At 36.9% G+C, this 18,570-nt stretch overlaps 1 protein-coding gene across 1 annotated transcript in view; it reads left to right on the plus strand.

The window, feature by feature from the left end:
* ADAM23 (ADAM metallopeptidase domain 23) overlaps positions 1–18,570 on the plus strand; it is a 61,249-nt gene that overhangs the window by 21,051 nt on the left and 21,628 nt on the right. The window contains 11 exon segments of the mRNA XM_065750969.1: positions 123–186; positions 2,415–2,487; positions 3,017–3,090; positions 3,978–4,043; positions 7,053–7,124; positions 9,587–9,753; positions 12,316–12,400; positions 13,122–13,212; positions 14,045–14,093; positions 16,252–16,351; positions 18,455–18,526. Coding sequence (XP_065607041.1) covers positions 123–186; positions 2,415–2,487; positions 3,017–3,090; positions 3,978–4,043; positions 7,053–7,124; positions 9,587–9,753; positions 12,316–12,400; positions 13,122–13,212; positions 14,045–14,093; positions 16,252–16,351; positions 18,455–18,526 — 913 coding nt within the window.

An 18,570-nucleotide genomic window follows, 5' to 3' on the forward strand; every position in this document is an offset into this window, starting at 1 on the left:
TTATTTCAATATTGATTGGACTTTCAGCAGTAATTCTGGTGTTATTTTGCTAAAAATCATATGATCGTGTCAAGTTAATTCTCCTGTAATCCTAATGTCAGTTCTGCTTCTTCATGTTCTAGTGGCATGTTTGAAGACAGTGCTTATGTGTACTTGATAGAACCAGTGGATTTGACTCACAGTGCAGTAAGTTTATTTTTATCTAATTTTCACTTGGTTTGGGAAAGAGTGCTCAAAGAAGAGCAAATAAAAATACTGGAATCAATCAGGAGATTAGTGATCTGTGTTGTGCACTCATGGAAAAAAAAAAGTATTTTAAAGAAGTCCAACCAGGTGTTTTAAGGCAAGAAATCTGCAGGTATGAACTGTGTAACATTTTTCTTTGCTTTTCTTTCATTTTTCTTTTTCCTAGTCATTGTTAGTCATTTAGCTGTTGGAAGTAGGGAACTAAGATGTTTTCCATAGCAGATCTCTATGCACTGTCAAAAGGTGTTTATCAGTTTGCTCTAGGACTAAAACTAAAGAATTCATAAATTTCTAGGAGGATGTGGAAGTCATCCCTCAGAAAACAGTTGGATCCAAGTTGCTCTTTGCTCTCCCATATTTCCAGTGAGATCTTAATGAAGTAGATAATTACATCTGAGTATCTATAGATGTGTGTGAAGTCACTCTAGCTTAAATTATTTTGATCTGGCATAGTCATATATTCAAATATTTATATGGGATTTAGGACTGTATTTATGCAAGAATCCTGATAACTGTGATTATTTTTGTACTTCATGTTAACTATATTATAGCACAGCTGTTCCTAAAACCATCTGTTTATAGAACTGACTACATTGCAGACAGTAATGAAACCAGGAAGGTTTCAACATCCTGAATGGTTCAAAGGTTTGGTTTTCAGCAGAATGTTTCTGTATCGTTGAGATATAAACCGTGATGATTTCTTATCTCACCTAGTCTGCAGGGTCTATTCCATGTGCTGTACCACAGCTCTCAAGCACACCTCACTCAAGTACTTAACATATATGATAAATAACATAATGCTGCAGAATTTGTGTGGTTTAGTGACAGTTAAATGTTAATTTGTAGCCCAGGGAAAGATCTGCAAAATCTTTGACTCCTGAAGCTTTCAAAGAAGGTGAACTGGCACCCAGAGGAATTGACATCATCTAGCTGGTCAACTCTTGGGTTGTGCAGGAAACTGTACAGATGCTGAAAAACGTTACATCCAAGAAGAGTGATGTTTCTCTGTCTCCTCAAAAACTGTATTAGGTGCCATGTGTTATGCCACGTAATGCATTCTGGTGTAGCACATATTCATAAAGACTGCAAAGCTGAAAGCTGACAGTACAGTTACTGTAAATTTGTGGAAATTACATTTACGATGTGTCCATGCAGCAGTCAGAGGAGAAATTCTAGAACTGAGATACCATCTGCCAGTTCTGTTAAAGATTCAAGTGGTAGAATTCTAAATGAAAAGAGGATGGATTAATGGTTTTTTTTGTTGTTGTTTTTTTTTCCTAAATGCTGAAGGTCAAAACAATACAGCTTCAGAGAATGTGCAGAGCCTCATATGTTTTATTTTTCTGAGTGAGATAAATATCTTGGCTGCAGCCTTCAGACTGTAGATGGTTCAGCTTGGTTAACCTTAACTGTAGTGGATGCTATATAAAACCAACGTTTTTTTCCAGAAGAAATTTAAAAAAAAGAAACAAAACCAGCACAAATGTGCTCTTATTCCCTTCAGTTCATTGCCTGTTTCTCTCACAGGAGTTGCAGAGCAGTAGCATCCTACCCTTTGGAAAGAATTGCATGTTTTGGCATCCTCTATAGCAGGAGTGTTACAGAAGAAAAGAGAAGTGTCTTCTAGTGATACTGAAATGTGATAAGCTGGAGCATGACAGACTTTCTAAACAACACAGGCATTAAAAGGTTTCTCATAGTATTCATGTACTCAAAGCGTAGAGTGAAACACACACACCTCTTAGAGAAGATGCCATATTGATTAGTTTCTTCCATTTTGCTGCAATTAAGACCATAGATTTTTTGCCATAAATAGAAAATGTATCCTTACATTTCTTCGGGGAGTGGAAGATTTCATCTGAACATATGCTCTTTAATTTGATTTATTGGAATAAATGATTTGCATTCTCTAGCGCTAAGGATTTTAAAGGACTGTTTTCAAGTCATCTCAAAAACATTTCTGATACCTGAGTTTTGTATGCCAGTAAATGCTCTGTGATTTGCTTAGGATTGCAAACATTTCTTCAAATGATTGCTATGTGAAATTGGTACTGTGGTTGGTTGTGTTTTGTGGAAGTGGAATAAAAATGAGAAATTTTGAAAGAAATGCCTTACTTTTCACTCCACAGCAATAGTTGCAAGAAAACGTTGCATATTTTTCTTAACAGGAAAGTAAAAGTAGGCCACATATCATCCAGAGGATCTATGGAACACAAGCCTCCAAGCAGCTGCGGGACCTTGGTATGGTTTTGCTTATGAGGTTTTTCAATACTGGAAATAACTGTATATACAACTCAAATAATTTGAGTGTTAGGCTAGTAGAGGTATTTAAAATAGCTGATCATTTAGAAACACTTGAAAAATAAATACTAAACTTATTTTTTTATAAAAACTGCAATGGAACTCAGAAGAGCAGCTGACAGCCTTTCATCTATGAAGACCAGCCAGCTTTCTTCTGCATATCATTTAATTTAATCCGTGATATGAATGCAATTGGGGGCAAGAAATGAAAGAAAACATATATCCCAAGCCCAGGCTACGGTTTTTCTACGTCCCCTTGCATGCTTTAACTCTAAATTTAGATTTCCAAGTGACTTGAGATTCGATATGAAGTAGTACTTTATGTATCCATATAATGTATATATTTTTACAGGAATTAACTTTTCAATATGAAAAGTTGTTCTAACTTTGGTGATCTGAATCTCTTTTTGGACATTACGCTAGTAGTTCAAAATAGCACCATGAAATTCTTAAATTCTGATTTGTACAGAGACTGAATCTAGTTCTGAATGGCCCTTTATCTCTGAACTACCATGGCTGCGGAGAAAGAGAAGAAGGAGAGCAGTGAGTAGAAATGTGACCCTGAGTTAAGACCATTTCTGAAAACAAAGCCCAAACCATCTGTTTTGGATTTTGAGTGAGCAGAAGCTTTAGAAAATTAATATTTCGGTAGCTTAAAATTGTTATGTACTACAATTATCAAACAATAGAATTACTCACATAAAAGGAGAATTATACATTCATCAATTGAATGGGAGTTTAATAATGAAAAGGACTTTAGAAAGTTGGGTGAGTTTTAGATTTGAAATCAGCTTGATAAAGATTATTTCTGGATGAAGTATTGCTTTTTGAAGGTAGCCGACTTGATTTTCACTCGGCGTGTTAACTAGCACGATCAAAGAAAAACTCCAAATAAGGACATCTAATTTGACTGGGTTACTGAGAGAACAAAAGTTGACAGTTCTCATGATCTACACATGCATATGCATGAGAGCAAGGGGAAGAACAAGGTTTAAGAAAATTAATTTGTATTTCTTCACTGACTTGAACAATCCACGGCTTATTTTTGGAGGGCTCATCTATTTTTAGAAACTTCCTCTTTAAGTCTGTGATGAATGGTACTGAAACCTACGAGTTTCTGGGGCGTTTAAGATTCTTTTCTCCTTTAAGTGAGGAGGGGAGCAGTGGTGACTTCCGTACTGAACTGAAAAGTAAACTCTAAACTTATTTCAAATGATGCAACTCAGATTCCCAGCCATTGTCAATTACCAAAACTCACCAAGTTTGTGGAACGGTGACGATCTACCATAGCTGAAGGTCTGACCCAGTTCTTACAGACTTACAAACTCTACGTAATATTTACAGGTAATCCTATTAAATCAGCAGCTGCAGTTATTTTTGAAAATCCCTCCATCTTCATGATTTCTCAGAGAATCTCTTTAATCCACCAGGCATCTCGTGGTGTCTTTGAAGAAATGAAATATCTGGAGCTCATGATTGTCAATGACCACAAAATGGTAGGTGTATGAATTCACTGACTTCTTTTGATGTTAATTAGTAGAGTGATGAATGACACTATACATTATCAAACTCCTTTTGGGTCAGATATTTCATTTATCAGCAGCTGCTACTGACAGTGCTGTAAGGCGTAGGCTGGAGTACCAGTACAAGCTGTTCGATTCACAGTGTTTGTTATTTGCTTAGAAAGAATTACTTCTTTTTTCCCTTTTTGTCTTGAGGGTAAACTGGAAAAAATGAGCTGATATTTGTTATTTAAATGTTAGTGCTTTCACAGATGATGCCAGGTAGTGTATCAAAGTGCCATTATGATATCCCTGTTAAAAATTGAGAATTGCCATGGGAGTTTTGCGAATACCATGTCACAGTATTGAAACATTTTAACCACTGAACTATTGAACGGAAAGTTGATTGTTGCTGTCACAGTCTGAAATTTAAGTTACATATTCTCCTTCAACCTTTCTCTCAAATTTTCTGTGATTTTTTTTTCTGCTAAAATGCAGCTGTCCCTGTAGTTGGTAAAGGATTTTTTTCCTCTGTAGGAATTATGAGGTAACTCTTAAGTCTCTGTGCAAGAGTTCTGTGTATTCCCTGTGCTGTGCTTTATTCTGATGAGTACTTTTCATTTTGTTCTTCTAGACTCCACACTGCTTTGGTATTCTGAAAATGTGGTAGGCATATTTTCAGAACTTGTTTGAAGTAATCCCTTCTTGGAGTCCAGCAGTTACATTTAAGCCAGAGCACATGGTTAAAATATTAAGTATAGGTTTAAAAATTTTCTAGCAGTGAAGGCTGTTCTGCAACTCACAGCAAGTTCCTCATAAACAATTTGATTTTGCCTCATTCTGAGCCCTTTTCCTTAGCTTTCCCAACTTGAGAGGCAGCTAAGTGCCTCTTAGTTTGATTTTGCTTCTGTGTGTGAAGAACCTTTTTTAAAAACCAAGTTGTTTATGAAACAAATTCAAATTATTTTATCTGCAAATAACAGTTTTGAGGTTTCTATAAAAGCTCATTAAATCTATCATGTTGCATCATGTTTTCCCAATTATCTTTGTTGTTACGGACTCTTGTCAGCACTGAAGGATGATTTTAAAGAGCCGGTCTCAGAGCAGGACACAGTATTTTGCAGATAATGTCACCTTTCCAGAACTATTTCCTAAACTACACACAAATATTCTGGGTTGAAAATAATTGATATTTAATTTTTGTCAAGTCAGCATCTTAGAGGGAATTTGAAAGGGTGGGAAGAGTTGGACAAAAATGTCTTCAGCCATTTTCCTTTGTAAACCTATCTGCTAGAGGAAGGGCGCTCACGTGTTAGGAATATAGTCCTAGGGTACAGTATCTAAAGTTGCAGATATTTGTCTGAGATCTGTGATTCTTATCTTGCCTGTGATCTGTGGTTGGTACTTCTTATAAAGAGAATGTTTCTGTTTGGTTCCTCTTGTGAGCAGACATGCTTACAGGACAACCATCCTGTTCCTTACGCTTCTTACAGATGGTAACTTTTGTCTCCTCTCAAGCTTTATTTGTTGGATCTTAAGATCACAAACACTCAAGAAGATTTGCTTCAGTTGTCAGTAACTCAAACTTCTTGTCAAAGAATAAAACAGATATACTAAAGGAAGCATTCATGAGTCCAAAAGTGGACTTTTAAGGTTTCCTGTTTACCAATAGAGGGCAGATTTCTCCTGCAGAAGAGAACATGTAGGAAGCAGTGTCTTAAATCTCTTTGAACATTGCTTTATTATGTGATTAATGTCTTTTCACAAAGTTTTCACTTCCTCTAGCACAAAAAGCACATGCAATTGTATTAATTTGAGTTGTTCAATGATTTACAGATAACTCTGCTTATTTTCTGCTTTAGGAGCTATGTTTAAAGACGTGCCCAATATTGGTATTGATTTGGATATGTAAATAGTTTTCTGAAAGCAAGAACGCTTTCAAAGCATATGACTGTACTTCTCCACATCTGAGAAGGTTTGATGTTGCGTCAAATCAAACATAAGAAAACAGCTCTTCCCCCACTGCTTTTGTTCTGGTGTATCCCGGTTCCCGGGAGCAAACCGGATCTCATCATGTGGCCGCTGTTGTCTGCGTGCATGCTAAGCACCAGGCAGCACCACAGCCGGGAGCGCTCAGACAGCCTTCCGGAGCTCAGCAGTGAAGACGTGCATCTGTGGGAGAGAAGCACACACCGTTCTGCAGTCAAATGAATGCGTCTCAGCCACTGTGCAACAGTTCACTGAACTCATGCTGTCTCTGTGGCATTTTGTCTGTATAAAATTAGCTCACTTGTGCAAAACTAACAGATGTGAAGTGGTGGAAAAAGTGTTATCTAATATGGAGGGGGAGTCTTTGAGGACTGCAGATCATTGCGTAGTACAATTTTGTTTTATAATTGTAGGTTTTTTGATGTCATGAATCCGTGCTTAGACACTAAGGCAGTGTCTTTGGAAAAACTGATAATGAGCAGAAGGGATTGATGGTCACCTTAACTCTTTTGACTCTTAAAACACACATTTACCACGTGTTCCCTTTTTCCTTGTCGTAACTAATGCTGCTGTCATGAAAATCTGGTGCTATAGTAAAGAAAGAATACCCTTGCAAAGAGCTGTGCATGAGGCAATTGATAAATGCTTCCACTTCAGGTTTCATAGTTACTGCAGTGGAATGTGGCTGGTACCACCTGATACCTAATCATCAGGTTAAGCACAGCTTTAATGGGTACAGCATTTGCTCATTACAAGCTCACCTTTATGAGCTCAAGAGATGCAATGAGTTTATCATATGTAATTTTGTCTTGAATGTTTGAACTCTGCTTCTAGATACAATATTTCTTGTGGTTAACTGATCTTCCAGGGATTCTTGAAGATGAAGTGTAGGCTGTTAAGTTTTGAGTTTTTCCCATAGTCTTTCTTAAAATATTAATTTCCCTTTCTTGCTGTAAAGATAGTAAGTTAGTAGTAAATATTTACATTCTCACTGTGTTCTTCTTTTTCTTGTAGTTCAAAAAGCATCGTTCTTCAAATGTGTACACAAACAACTTTGCAAAATCTGTGGTGAACCTCGTTGATGCTGTAAGTATCAGTGTGTCTTCTGAAGACTGTATCACTGGTTTTATCGGCTTAGCACTGTATCTAAAAAGTTAACGTTAGTGGACAGCAGGATTAAAAAACAAGCAGCTGTAAAAATTTCATTTTAAAACTCATTGTTGGCTTCTCTGTAGCAAGATAGCGTGGGGTGAATGTCAAAGAAACCGACAAATCATTCTTGGCATTTTTCTCAAAGCTTGTGTCCACCTGGCTTTGCCTTTATCAGGGTGGATGTCAAACCTGAAGGTACTTTCAGCATTGGTCACTGCTTAAGGATAAGATTTAGTCAAGTTTAGATTAATGAAATGAATCTAACGTTGAGTGGTTGAAGCTGCAAATTTCTTCACTTACATGTTGGGAAAAAATTGTATAAAAAATGTTCTCCTTTTTAAATCCATGTCTATTTAAATTTATAGATTTAAACAAAAACGCTGTTGTCGCGGGTAGCACTGATACAGGTACCAAAGCTGTGTTGTTGACAAGTAATTTTGCATAGAATACACAAGCTAGAAGTAAGATTTGTAGTAAAGCTTGATGTTGCTTTACAGAGCTGTGTTTGCAGTGAAAGCAGGATGGATTTTGTGGCAGCGATGAATACAGTGACTTTTTGTTTTGTTTGTTCAGCTTTGAGGAAGCAAAGCACTATTTATATTTGGTATGTTTTATGTAAAGTATGTTGAAATTTAGGTGAGTATAATTATAATACACAAAATAATGAAAGTGTTTTAGAATATTTTTGTGCAAACATCTGAAATTGCTAAATAATAGAAATAATGTTGTTAGTGTTTATATTGCATGTGCCCAAAGAAAGGGTGCTAGCCCCATCTCTTTCTCACGTGATCAGTATGTTTAGGTACTTCAGCATTCTAACAGCTATTTTTAACCATCTTTCCTTTCTCTGATCATTCCTTCTGTTTTTCCATTTTCTTTGCCATGTGTGTTTACAGAAACATTCTGCATCTCTCCAGTGTAGAATTCAGTCACATTGTAGATCTCTTGCTAAATGTCATCCTAGTGGCATTCTCTGTAACTGGAGCATAAAAGAGAGCAGAAATGTCTGCCTCGTTCTTCCCTCGTGCTCCTAGGGGCTGAGCTGTATATTGCTTATTGAATAGTATTCAGAAAGAGATACTGGCTTTCAGAGACTTGCAGTTACTCTGCTCTCTCCGCTATCTTTTCCCTCCTGTTCACTTCAAGAAGTGCAGTTTTCATCTCAGCAGGCACAAGTAAAGGCTTTATTGATTCAGCCATATATAATCTGAGTTTTAATGTTTATCATTTTAACCATCCTGTGCCTGTCCTCAGCCTGTCTCCCTCACACCAAAGCAGATTAGTATTGTTTTCTCTTTAAAACCTGTTGGACAAAATTGAGCTTGTCTGGTAGCACTCTGTCTCTTCTGTATGTTTCTCCTTTGCTTCTGAATATTATGCACTGATGTTTTTTTAAAATACATAGGATCATGCCTCGACTCCACAGTCTATAGCGTGCTGGCTGCTGCTAGCTTACTATAAGTACCACATATTAGCAGTTCACATTGCATATCGCAGGTATGACTTGGAAACAAGCTATGCAATACATATTTTTTGATATGGTGCCGTGAGGAGCTGACCAAGTAGCTATTACAAATTGATGGATTAAGCAGCTAATGGGTTAAATGTGAAAAGCTTTTTAGGTCATAACTGAGCATGTTTCATCAGTAAGTGTTCTTCGTGTCCCGTGAAATGCTTCAGATCAGCAGGCTGTTTGTTATGGATAAAGAGTACATCTTGCAGATCTGCGATAACTCTGGTTAGCAAAACGTGGCCTCTTATGTCCTGAGCCTAAAGCTGTTTTCTTTCTGTAGCAGATGCCATGCAAAGTGCTAAAATGGGTATTTTAAAGATATTTTGCAATTGTTAGGGCCTGGTTGTCATTTACTTGTCTACTGCTACAGTGATATTAAAAATGAATGTAAAATATAATATTCTTATGAAATTCTGGCATTGCTTGAGCTACATGAAGTGATGATACTGTAAGTGAAAGAGCTTGCCGTGCCTTAGATGTTGGAAGTATCAGAAGGTTATTTACTCTTGACTTAAGAACTATCTCTGGCTATTCTTTTTTATTTTATTTTAGATCACCCTGTGTACCTTACATTTCTACTTTGCTGATTATTGCACAAGTTTTGTACAAAACTGATTTAAGTCATTTGATGTGAGAATTATAAAAAGACAAGAACCACTTTGTAAAATTTTGTTATGGTTTGTTTGTTTGTTTGCCCTTTCTATCAAAAGTTAGGTTGATCAGATGATTAACTTACAAGAAATCCAAGGCATTGCCAGCTAACTGTTTCCCCATGTTTCCCTCCTGATTTATCCCTCTTGTCCTTCCGCTTTACTCTTACTGGCTATCTGTGCATGTTTGACCCAGTGTTCTACTCCTGTGCCTGTCCTGTCTCTGCCCTCAGATATACAAGGAACAGCTGAACACCAGGGTGGTCCTTGTTGCAGTGGAAACTTGGACAGACAGAGATCGTATTAATATCCACCCTGACCCACTGCAGATGCTTCATGATTTCTCCAGATACCGGCAACACTACATCAAGCAGCACGCTGATGCTGTGCACCTTCTCTCGTACGTACTGTTATACAATTAAGACCATTATAGTTCTACCTACTTTTCTGTCTATTGCTTTTGTCTACTTGTCTTTAAATTACTTTTTTGCTTGTTGCTCATTACATCAACATCTACCCGCTTTAGCAAGTTACAATTACTCTTAGTGCATTAAACTATTTGTAATGCATGTAGCGTGTACCGTGGTCATGCTTAGATTTTTATGCATATATATGCAAAATGAAAGCTTGATGTCTTTGCAACCTGGAGACAGTGTCAAACAGTTTAAATGTCTCCTGATGAGCATTTAAGAACACTTGGTTTTTCTATGACCTAATGATCTGTAAGGCCCAATGCAGAATGGGAGTGGGCATACTGACAGCAGTATGTGCTGCCTAGAACGTTTGCTGCTACATGTAACTAGTTTCATGTTACTGTAACAGGAGGTGGTCTCCTTTGGAGATACAATAGACCTTTAACCTAGTCGCTGTGTTTTTGAGGGAAATGCAGCTTGCATAGTTAGCCCCAACATCAACCTTGAGCAACTGTATCTGTTACTTCACAGCATAGTAGTTAAAGAGGAGGAAGAGTGTGGTCCCCTGTGCAGCATAAAGATTTTAACTTTTTCCCAGCCACAGTATGGAGGATGGAATAACAAATACTTCATGTGCGATTCTCCTAATATGCATTTTTTACTGAGGAGGATTAAGATAGAGGCTGGAGGAAATGCTTCATCCCCTCACATAGCTGCACTGCCTTAATATAGATGTTGAAACACAGTGCAAATTTTGTTTCTCATAAGGTACGCAAAGCACTGATGATGTGCACTTTAATTAATTTTATGCATGTATTGTCTTAGTTGCTGAATAGATGTTCTGACTCTCTGTTACTTTGATTATGAATCAAGATTCTTTTGTAAAGTAAATTTCAGCTTTTAGCAGTGACAAGTGATTGAAGACTGCTACAGGGATCTTGTCTGAATTGCTTCCTGCTTCAGTAACTGAATTCTCAAATTGCTGTTGATTGATATTTTATAGAACAATCTCTTTTAAAATAACCAGAATAAGCTAAATAAAAGTTAGTGGTGTGGTAGGATGAGGTAACGAAGAAGGTGAAATTATAGCTGCTATATAAAATGAAAGATCGGGGTGTTCAAATTAATGACAAATCTGAAAAGTATAACAAACAGCCCAAGGCTGGGCCTGACTTTCCTAAAGGTAACTGCGTATCTGATAAGATCCCATCTTATGTGTGCATGCTGGTCAACTGTCAGTTTTATTCCTTTTGCTGCTTATTTTGTTCAAAAAATGAAAAAATAAGAGTTTCTGGTAAGATCTTTCCCAGAATGTTCTGAAACACTGCTATTTCTCAAATGAAAAAGTAGAAATGACATTTTTGAGAGGCCATTTTTCTTAAATGGAGCCAGTGAACACTGACAATCTAGTGTTACTGCACTCATGTGAGAACCAAATTTGAGACAGTAGAATCATCGAATGGCTTGGGTTGGAATGGACCTCTTATCATCTAGTTCCAACCACCCGCTGCCACCAGCAGGGTTGCCAACCACTAAATGAAGCACTTTACTTAGCACGTCCATATTTTAACTTGGAGTTGAAACCGGAATTTGAGTGATTTTGCTTTTAGATGGTAGTTCTTAATGGTGATACATTTCAGTACAGAATTCCTTCTAGGTAGATAATAAACTGGAATGTAGTACTGTAGAATCACCAAGGTTGGAGACGACCTCCCAGATGATCTAGTTTAACCATTGTCTGCATCACCAGTTTTTCCCCACAGAGTCTTGTCCCTCAGTACAACATCTAATCCTTAAACGCCTCCAGGACGCTGACTCCATCACCTCCCTGGGCAGCCCCTTCCAGTGTCTGACCACTCTTTCGGAGAAGAAATTTTTTCCTAATATCCAACCTGAACCTTGCCCGGTGTAACTTGAGGTGGTTCCCTCTCTTCCTATTGCTGGTTACATGGGAGGAGAGGCTGGTCCCCACCTCACCACAACCTCCCTTCAGGTAGTTGTTGAGAGAGATAAGGGCCCCTGAGGCCTCCTCTCGTCCAGACTGAATCCTGATTCCCTCAGCCACTCCTAAGAAGACCTGTGCTCCACACCCTTCACCAGCTTCGTTGCCTTTCTCTGCACACGCTCCAGAGCCTCCATGTCTTTTTTTGTAATGAGGGCCACAAAACTGAACACAGAACTGAAGATGTGGCCTCAACAGAGCTGATTACAGGGGGACAGCCACCTCCCTGCTGTCAAAATATTCATCATTATATTTTTAAATGGGATGTTTTTGTTGTATTTTCTTAGGAATCTACCTGGTTTGTTTCTGACTGTCTTGTCTGTGGGTTGGGACTGATACTGACTCTTAAAGATAAAAATAGTATTTTTTGTTGCAGTTTGTCTTACCTCTTTTCGTGTCAAGTGTTCTTTTTGTAAACTTACACCAGCTTTTGATGTTAGATGAGCACTACTGTGCATGTAACATGAGTGGAAGTTTAATCTTTCAGTAAGTTCTTGGTGCTCAATGTTAACATGTTATGCTCACTTTATTTTTATTTGTTCATAAGGAATGTGACATTTCATTACAAACGGAGCAGCTTAAGTTATTTTGGAGGGGTTTGCTCTGTGACCAGAGGAGTAGGAGTGAATGAGGTAACTTTTTCTACCACTAAATTGAAGTAAAATAGAAACTTCTATAACCATAGAGTTCGTGTGTTTCAGTATTCAGAACTTTAAAGATCATTCATAAAGACTCTTTGCGATCTACCTTCTTGTGTTATCACTAAAGTACTGCTCACTATGCATTCCATTTAAAAACGCATCCCCTCTGTTTGCATTATATTCTCATAAGAATCTTGAGGGGTTTTTTTAGCGTGTTTGGCAAATCTGGACCAAATGTCTCAAAGTAGGATATTTGAAATATAACACTGGAATTCCTCCTCTTTTCTTCTGTAAGAGCTTTGATCTTCTGAGGTACTGCTGATGAAGTTCTTTCTTAACTTAAAAGTTAAAATCATTAAAGCTACCCCCTGTATATTGATATTTTTCTTATTGCTATTATTAATCTCAGTGCAGGGTTAAATCTAGTATGAAAATCTGAAAATCTCTTGTTTTGACATGGACTAATCATATTATACAATAATGATATTACATATATATCAAACAGACTGTTTTGTGTAGGTTGACCAGTGGACAGGGTTCCCCTCAGAATTAGAGAGGAGGATTCTTTTTCTCTTAGGTATTTCACTGTGTATGCACAAATAATTGTGACTGGCTGGACAGTTACTTTGTGGAGCAGTAGGTGCACAGGAAAGCAAAATGAGCTGGCACTGTAATCTTTTTTTTTGTTTTTGTTTTTAATATTGAAATGTAGTATGGCCTCCCATTAGCCATGGCACAGGAATTATCACAAAGCCTCGCTCAGAACCTTGGAATACAATGGGAGCCAGCTGCCAGGAAACCAAGTACGTACATGAACATGGAGCCACTCTTGTCCTTCTTATCTAAATCTGTAAGAAACTGTTTATTTCGTAATATTTTAAATGAACATCATACTTTTAACCACAGAACAAGCAATTCTGTTTTTGGAAATGTACTCACCAACATTTGGTTTTAACCAATGTAAAAATCTCCAGTTTAGCACTCGATTTGCAATGACTTCAGCAATGTCTTGAGTTAGATTAAATTAATAATCACCATTCATGTATTGTGTAACAACACTGCTTGCTTAACAACCATGGGCCAGACTTAAAAACAAACAAACAAAAAACCCTCTTATTTATAATAAAAGAAACTGTAAAAATAATTCTGGGTGCTAAAGAAAAGTTCCTTTTTTTCCACTTGCATCTTATAAGCAATTTGGTTACATTATCTCCTTTGTTCCTTCTGTAAAACTGAATAATGTTGACTTGATTTTGGAATCACTTTCAGAAATCTATGAATTAGGAAGCAGTGTGAAGGCTGTACTTTTAAAATCATCATTATCGTGTGTACTCATGCTGCCTGTACTGAGAGTGCACAGGGATGAATGTTCCTGCTATGTTTAGCATTGTAAACTGCCTGAAATATTGTCCTGAGTCAAGTGTGTGCATGTACGATGATGGGAAAGGACCACATTAATTTAAAGTACACTAATATTTCTTCAGTTGGTCTGTTTTTTAGGGCTGTATAGTGAAGCAGTCAGTTAATTTTTGTATAATTAGTCAAGGTCCAGTTTAATGTGAGTACTTGACTTTTATTGCAAGCGTATTTGTAACTGTTTTACTTCTCTGTTGTATCTTGATCTTGTCTGAGAAGAGTGTGACTGCACTGAATCCTGGGGTGGCTGCATCATGGAGGAAACAGGGTATGTCATTACTATCAGTTACTGAGCTGGAATGAGTTCATAGTTAACAGTCTGACATTAATATTTTTGTATTGGACTTCGTCCATGGGTTTCATTCCTAATAAATGAAAACCTGGAAGCAGTTGAAACAGTCTAAGCGTATAAACCACTAACCTCTATTTGTCAACAATTCATCTCTTTTTTGGTACTATTGCCATTTTAGGAAGACATTCAAAAACCCTACATTTTGAGGTACAAAGGAAGATTATCTTTAATGCTTTATTACACTTAAAATAATTCAAAAGTGAAAGGTGTCATAATACAGTTTTGATAACTGATATTTCTATTTTCCCCATAATTTTAATAATTGATGTTTAAAAATTGTAATTGGGAGTGATCAGATCTCTCTTCTCATGTTCCAGTGGATAATAGTCCAGAATAGTCAGTGGAGTTTGAAGGGGAAGAACATCTAAATGGCAGAAGATCAGGTTTCAATGTTCTCTCCCTTCACACACCTCCGAAGATTCTTTTCTTTAAAGTGTAAGCAATTGAGTAGAAAAGGAGAGCTTCTGAAATGTAGGTTTTTGAATCTGAAAATCCCTTCCTGTCAGAACTCTTCCTTGCAGTGAAAGTTTGCTTGCAAAAATCCTGGAAGAAAATACTTATTTCTAATCCAGAAGGAGCTGGGTTTGTTCATATATGATAACTGGGAATTGGTTCTGCAGCGGAATTATTGTGTGTTTTCTCCTGTGTGCTTGCAATTGCCAGTCACGAATACAGTAAACTACTTTTGTAAAGTTTGCTTCTGGAGTAGAACTTAAGACATAGATCAGAATACATACTAACTCCTTAATATGATGAACTCATCAAAGTATCTGTCTCTTTAGTAGAAAAGTTTGCAGAACAAACCTCTTCTATAGACAAAGTAACAGTAAAAGAGAAAAAAATTGCCAGGAGCAGGTGATAGTCACCCAGAAGCTGAAAAAGAAATGATGAGTGAGTAGCTAAATAATTAGCTGCAGTGTAAAGGCATTAACTTCATTAGTGTCAGAAAACTTCTATTTTAATACAGTAATTTGGTGGGGAAATGACAGCTCAGTAGCAGTCAAGATAAACTTTAAAAAAAAAAAGTGAAAATAATAGAGAACATCCTCATGGCACTGTTACCCTCATCTTTCATAGTGCAAAGAGTTCCAATGCCCAGATCTCAAAACACAATGAACAAAATTATCACACAGCTTCTGTATGAGAAATGGCTAATAAAATGTATTTTCATGAAAAGGGGGAAGAGATGGTGGACAGGTAGTAGGAGAGAAGTCTTATCATAAACTGTGTGTGGTAAATAATTACTGTCCTTCTATGTAAGAACTAGAGAGACATGAAATAAGTCTGCAAAATAGATGGCAAAAGTCAGGATGAAATGGTTCTTGTCCCGGTCTGTAATTAAGTTGTGAAATTTTGTTACATCTTGTAAATACTAAATCTATTTGGGAAAAGTCATGGGAGAAAATGCAATGAAGATTACTAAATAAGACAGAACAAAACTTCCTGAAAAAGTCTTGGAGCTGAAAATTGTTGGAAGGTGGAAAAATGCTTTGTAAGAAGTAGTGCAGTGCTGTTCTCTACTCTTCCTTGTGCATTCTCTTAGAGTCGAAGTCAGAAATGAGATTTTAGAAAAGTATTTTTTCTTTGGTCTGACCCTGTACAGTTACAAATGGCTAAAATACTTCTGCTTTAAAAATTAACCTTATTAGCAGGATCAAAAAAGTTGAATGATTTTAAACCCCTGGCATGAAAACAGTGATCTGGGACATAATCCATCTTTCAGACTGAAGCTGTGGGGAAAGAAGTGAGAAAAAACAATTGTATTCTGCATGCAATCAAGAGGATGCATAGCAGCTTTTATGATAATGTGTTTTCATATTATTTAAGATGATGGAAGAATACAGTATCCCATCCGATAGTTTGTATTTTTGTATCTCTATTATATGGATCTCTTTTCAAAATCTTATCTAGTTCTGATGTTACAGTTAGAGATGTAAGAGTAGGCTGATGTACTGTTGTGCAGCAGTGGTTCTAAGAAACAGAGATTTACAAGAATAAAACAAGGTACGATCCCTCTGCCCCCTTCCAGTTGATGTTTCGAGGCATTTACTCAGCTGATTCTTTCCTATTTTAGGGTATATCATTCCAGAAAATTCTCCAAGTGCAGCATAGCAGAATACAAAGAGTTTTTACTTCGTGGGGGAGGTGCCTGTCTTTTCAACAGACCAACAAAGGTAATATGTGTATCGGCTGTCACTACTGCTGCTACACCTAATGAAAATGAAATTGTTCCACTAAAACATCTGTTCTTGGATTATTAAAACATCAATGTGGATGTTTTCTTGAGGTTACTTGTGATTAACCGGGTGTTCACTTCCATAACATTTAAAAATAACCTTAAGAGGAATCATATCATGTGCTTTCTATTAATCCTTAATTTTGCAAAGAATGATGAACTTTGCAGTTGGTCTGCATAGCCACCGACACGTCGTTTTAGCATAAAGGCTCTACCTGTTAAGCTGGAAGCAGTGCAGAATAAATTCAGAAGGGAGGTTGTACTGCATCCCCCTCGTTCACTCAGTTCTAGGGCTTTTTGCCTGATGTTACTGGAAGAACCTAATTCTTACTGTGTTAATTGGCAAATCGGTAGTTTACTTCATATAGATGGCAGCAGCTTCTGTTTTTACATTTCATTTCAGATGTACGGTTAACAAAATGTAATTGATAACTACTTACCTGTACCGATCATCCTTTGTTTTTTTGTTAACAGCTTACCAAGGTAGTATTTTTTTTCTAAGGTGATACGAGCATGACATCCCTCTAAAGCAGCCAAGTAATGTAACAGTGCTCCATGTGGCACTTTTTGCAATGCACAATCAATCCAAAGTATTAATACTGTTTAATCATGTCAGACTTGCTGTCCTTGTAGAATTTAGTGTCACATGGACTGTTAAGAGTGTTTTTTTCTGTGATGTGTCCTTAGGGAGGCAACTACCTTGCACAATTAACAAAAACAATATTGCTTGTTGGAGTTTTTTAATCTTGAGGATTAAAATACCACTACCTCAAGTAGTAATTCTTGCTTGCAGAATAAGAATGTGAGAATTTTACAGAAGTGAAAGTAGGGAGAAAGGAAGAATAGTGTTTGATCTTTTGTGATTAAAATAAGACAATTGTCTAGCAGGGCAATGTGAAGTGATGATCAGATTGACTGCATATGGAATAAAAATGTGGTTTACTTCAGTAAAAATGGTCCCAGGACAATGGTTGAATTCTACCTGTGTTAGTAATTTGCAGTTTGGAAATTATAGGACTTTGGGGTGAAAAAAAAATCAGACATGATTTTGAATCTTACTGTTTAGAGGTAGTTGTGAGGTGGAAAATAGCGTGTTCAACTGTTGATAACTGTGTTAAGCAGTAAGCATGATGCCAGCTTTAATTTAAACTTTTTAGTTTGGCTCTCACATGTATTTCCTTTTTATTTCTTGCAATTCTGATTGACCCCTTTTCATTATCTTACCAGCTGCAGGTCAGATCACCAGGTCTGTCTGATGGAGAACCAAATTTTGGGTTCAGAATAGCAGATCTTGGCATTTCTGCAGAAGCATAGGAGTACCATAGCTTACTGAGGGGAAAAAAACAAAGAAACAAACAAATCAATTTTCTGATTTGACATTGCTGGTTAAGAAAAGTACACATGCTTATTGTTTCAGTGTAGTTTTGCCTTTTGGTACCCAAATCTGTTTGTTCTATTGATCACCTGTGTACTTTGTGCTTTCTTTCCTTTAAATGAAGTATTAGTATTCCCTCAATTTATTTTTTCTTAAGGAGTTTTAAAGCACTTTTATACGAGTAAGCTATTGTCTGGCTGACTTCACCTGTAATAACCCTAAAGCATTTGCAGAAAGTAACGGGTTGTTATTGGCAGTAGATACTCTGAGAGAACAAGGAGTGGGTGGAGAGGTGTAAAACAGATATACGAGCAAAAAATGTAGTAAGGATAAATACTGTAATTGAGAAATGAGTAAGAATATGTTAATTAAAAACAAACAAACAATTATTCCTCTGATGGCTTATTGATTGATGTCCTAACTGTGTCTGTCAGAACCACTGAACTGAAGAACATTCATAGGGCCTAGAGGTTTTAGCCTAATGCTATGCCTGAGGCATGACAGGAATTTTGATTTTACTTTATAAAAAAAACCAACAAAACTACACTTATAATTATCTTCAGCTTTTCGTTCTTTCTACTGTCAGAAAACACAGTCTAATTTGTGAATTACCACAGAGTTAATTTCCTGATTATTAATTGGCTGGGGGTGCTCTTCTGCTTTCAGCTCTTAGAAACTGCTGAGTGTGGAAATGGATATGTAGAAGCAGGAGAAGAATGTGATTGCGGTTTCCGAATGGCAAGTAAAGAGTTGTTATGTATAATTCCACAACTGAATTCTTT

Source organism: Cyrtonyx montezumae, unplaced genomic scaffold, assembly GCF_038088225.1.
Source record: "Cyrtonyx montezumae isolate F1298 unplaced genomic scaffold, pur_monq_1.0 scaffold_7, whole genome shotgun sequence".
Lineage (NCBI taxonomy): Eukaryota > Metazoa > Chordata > Aves > Galliformes > Odontophoridae > Cyrtonyx > Cyrtonyx montezumae.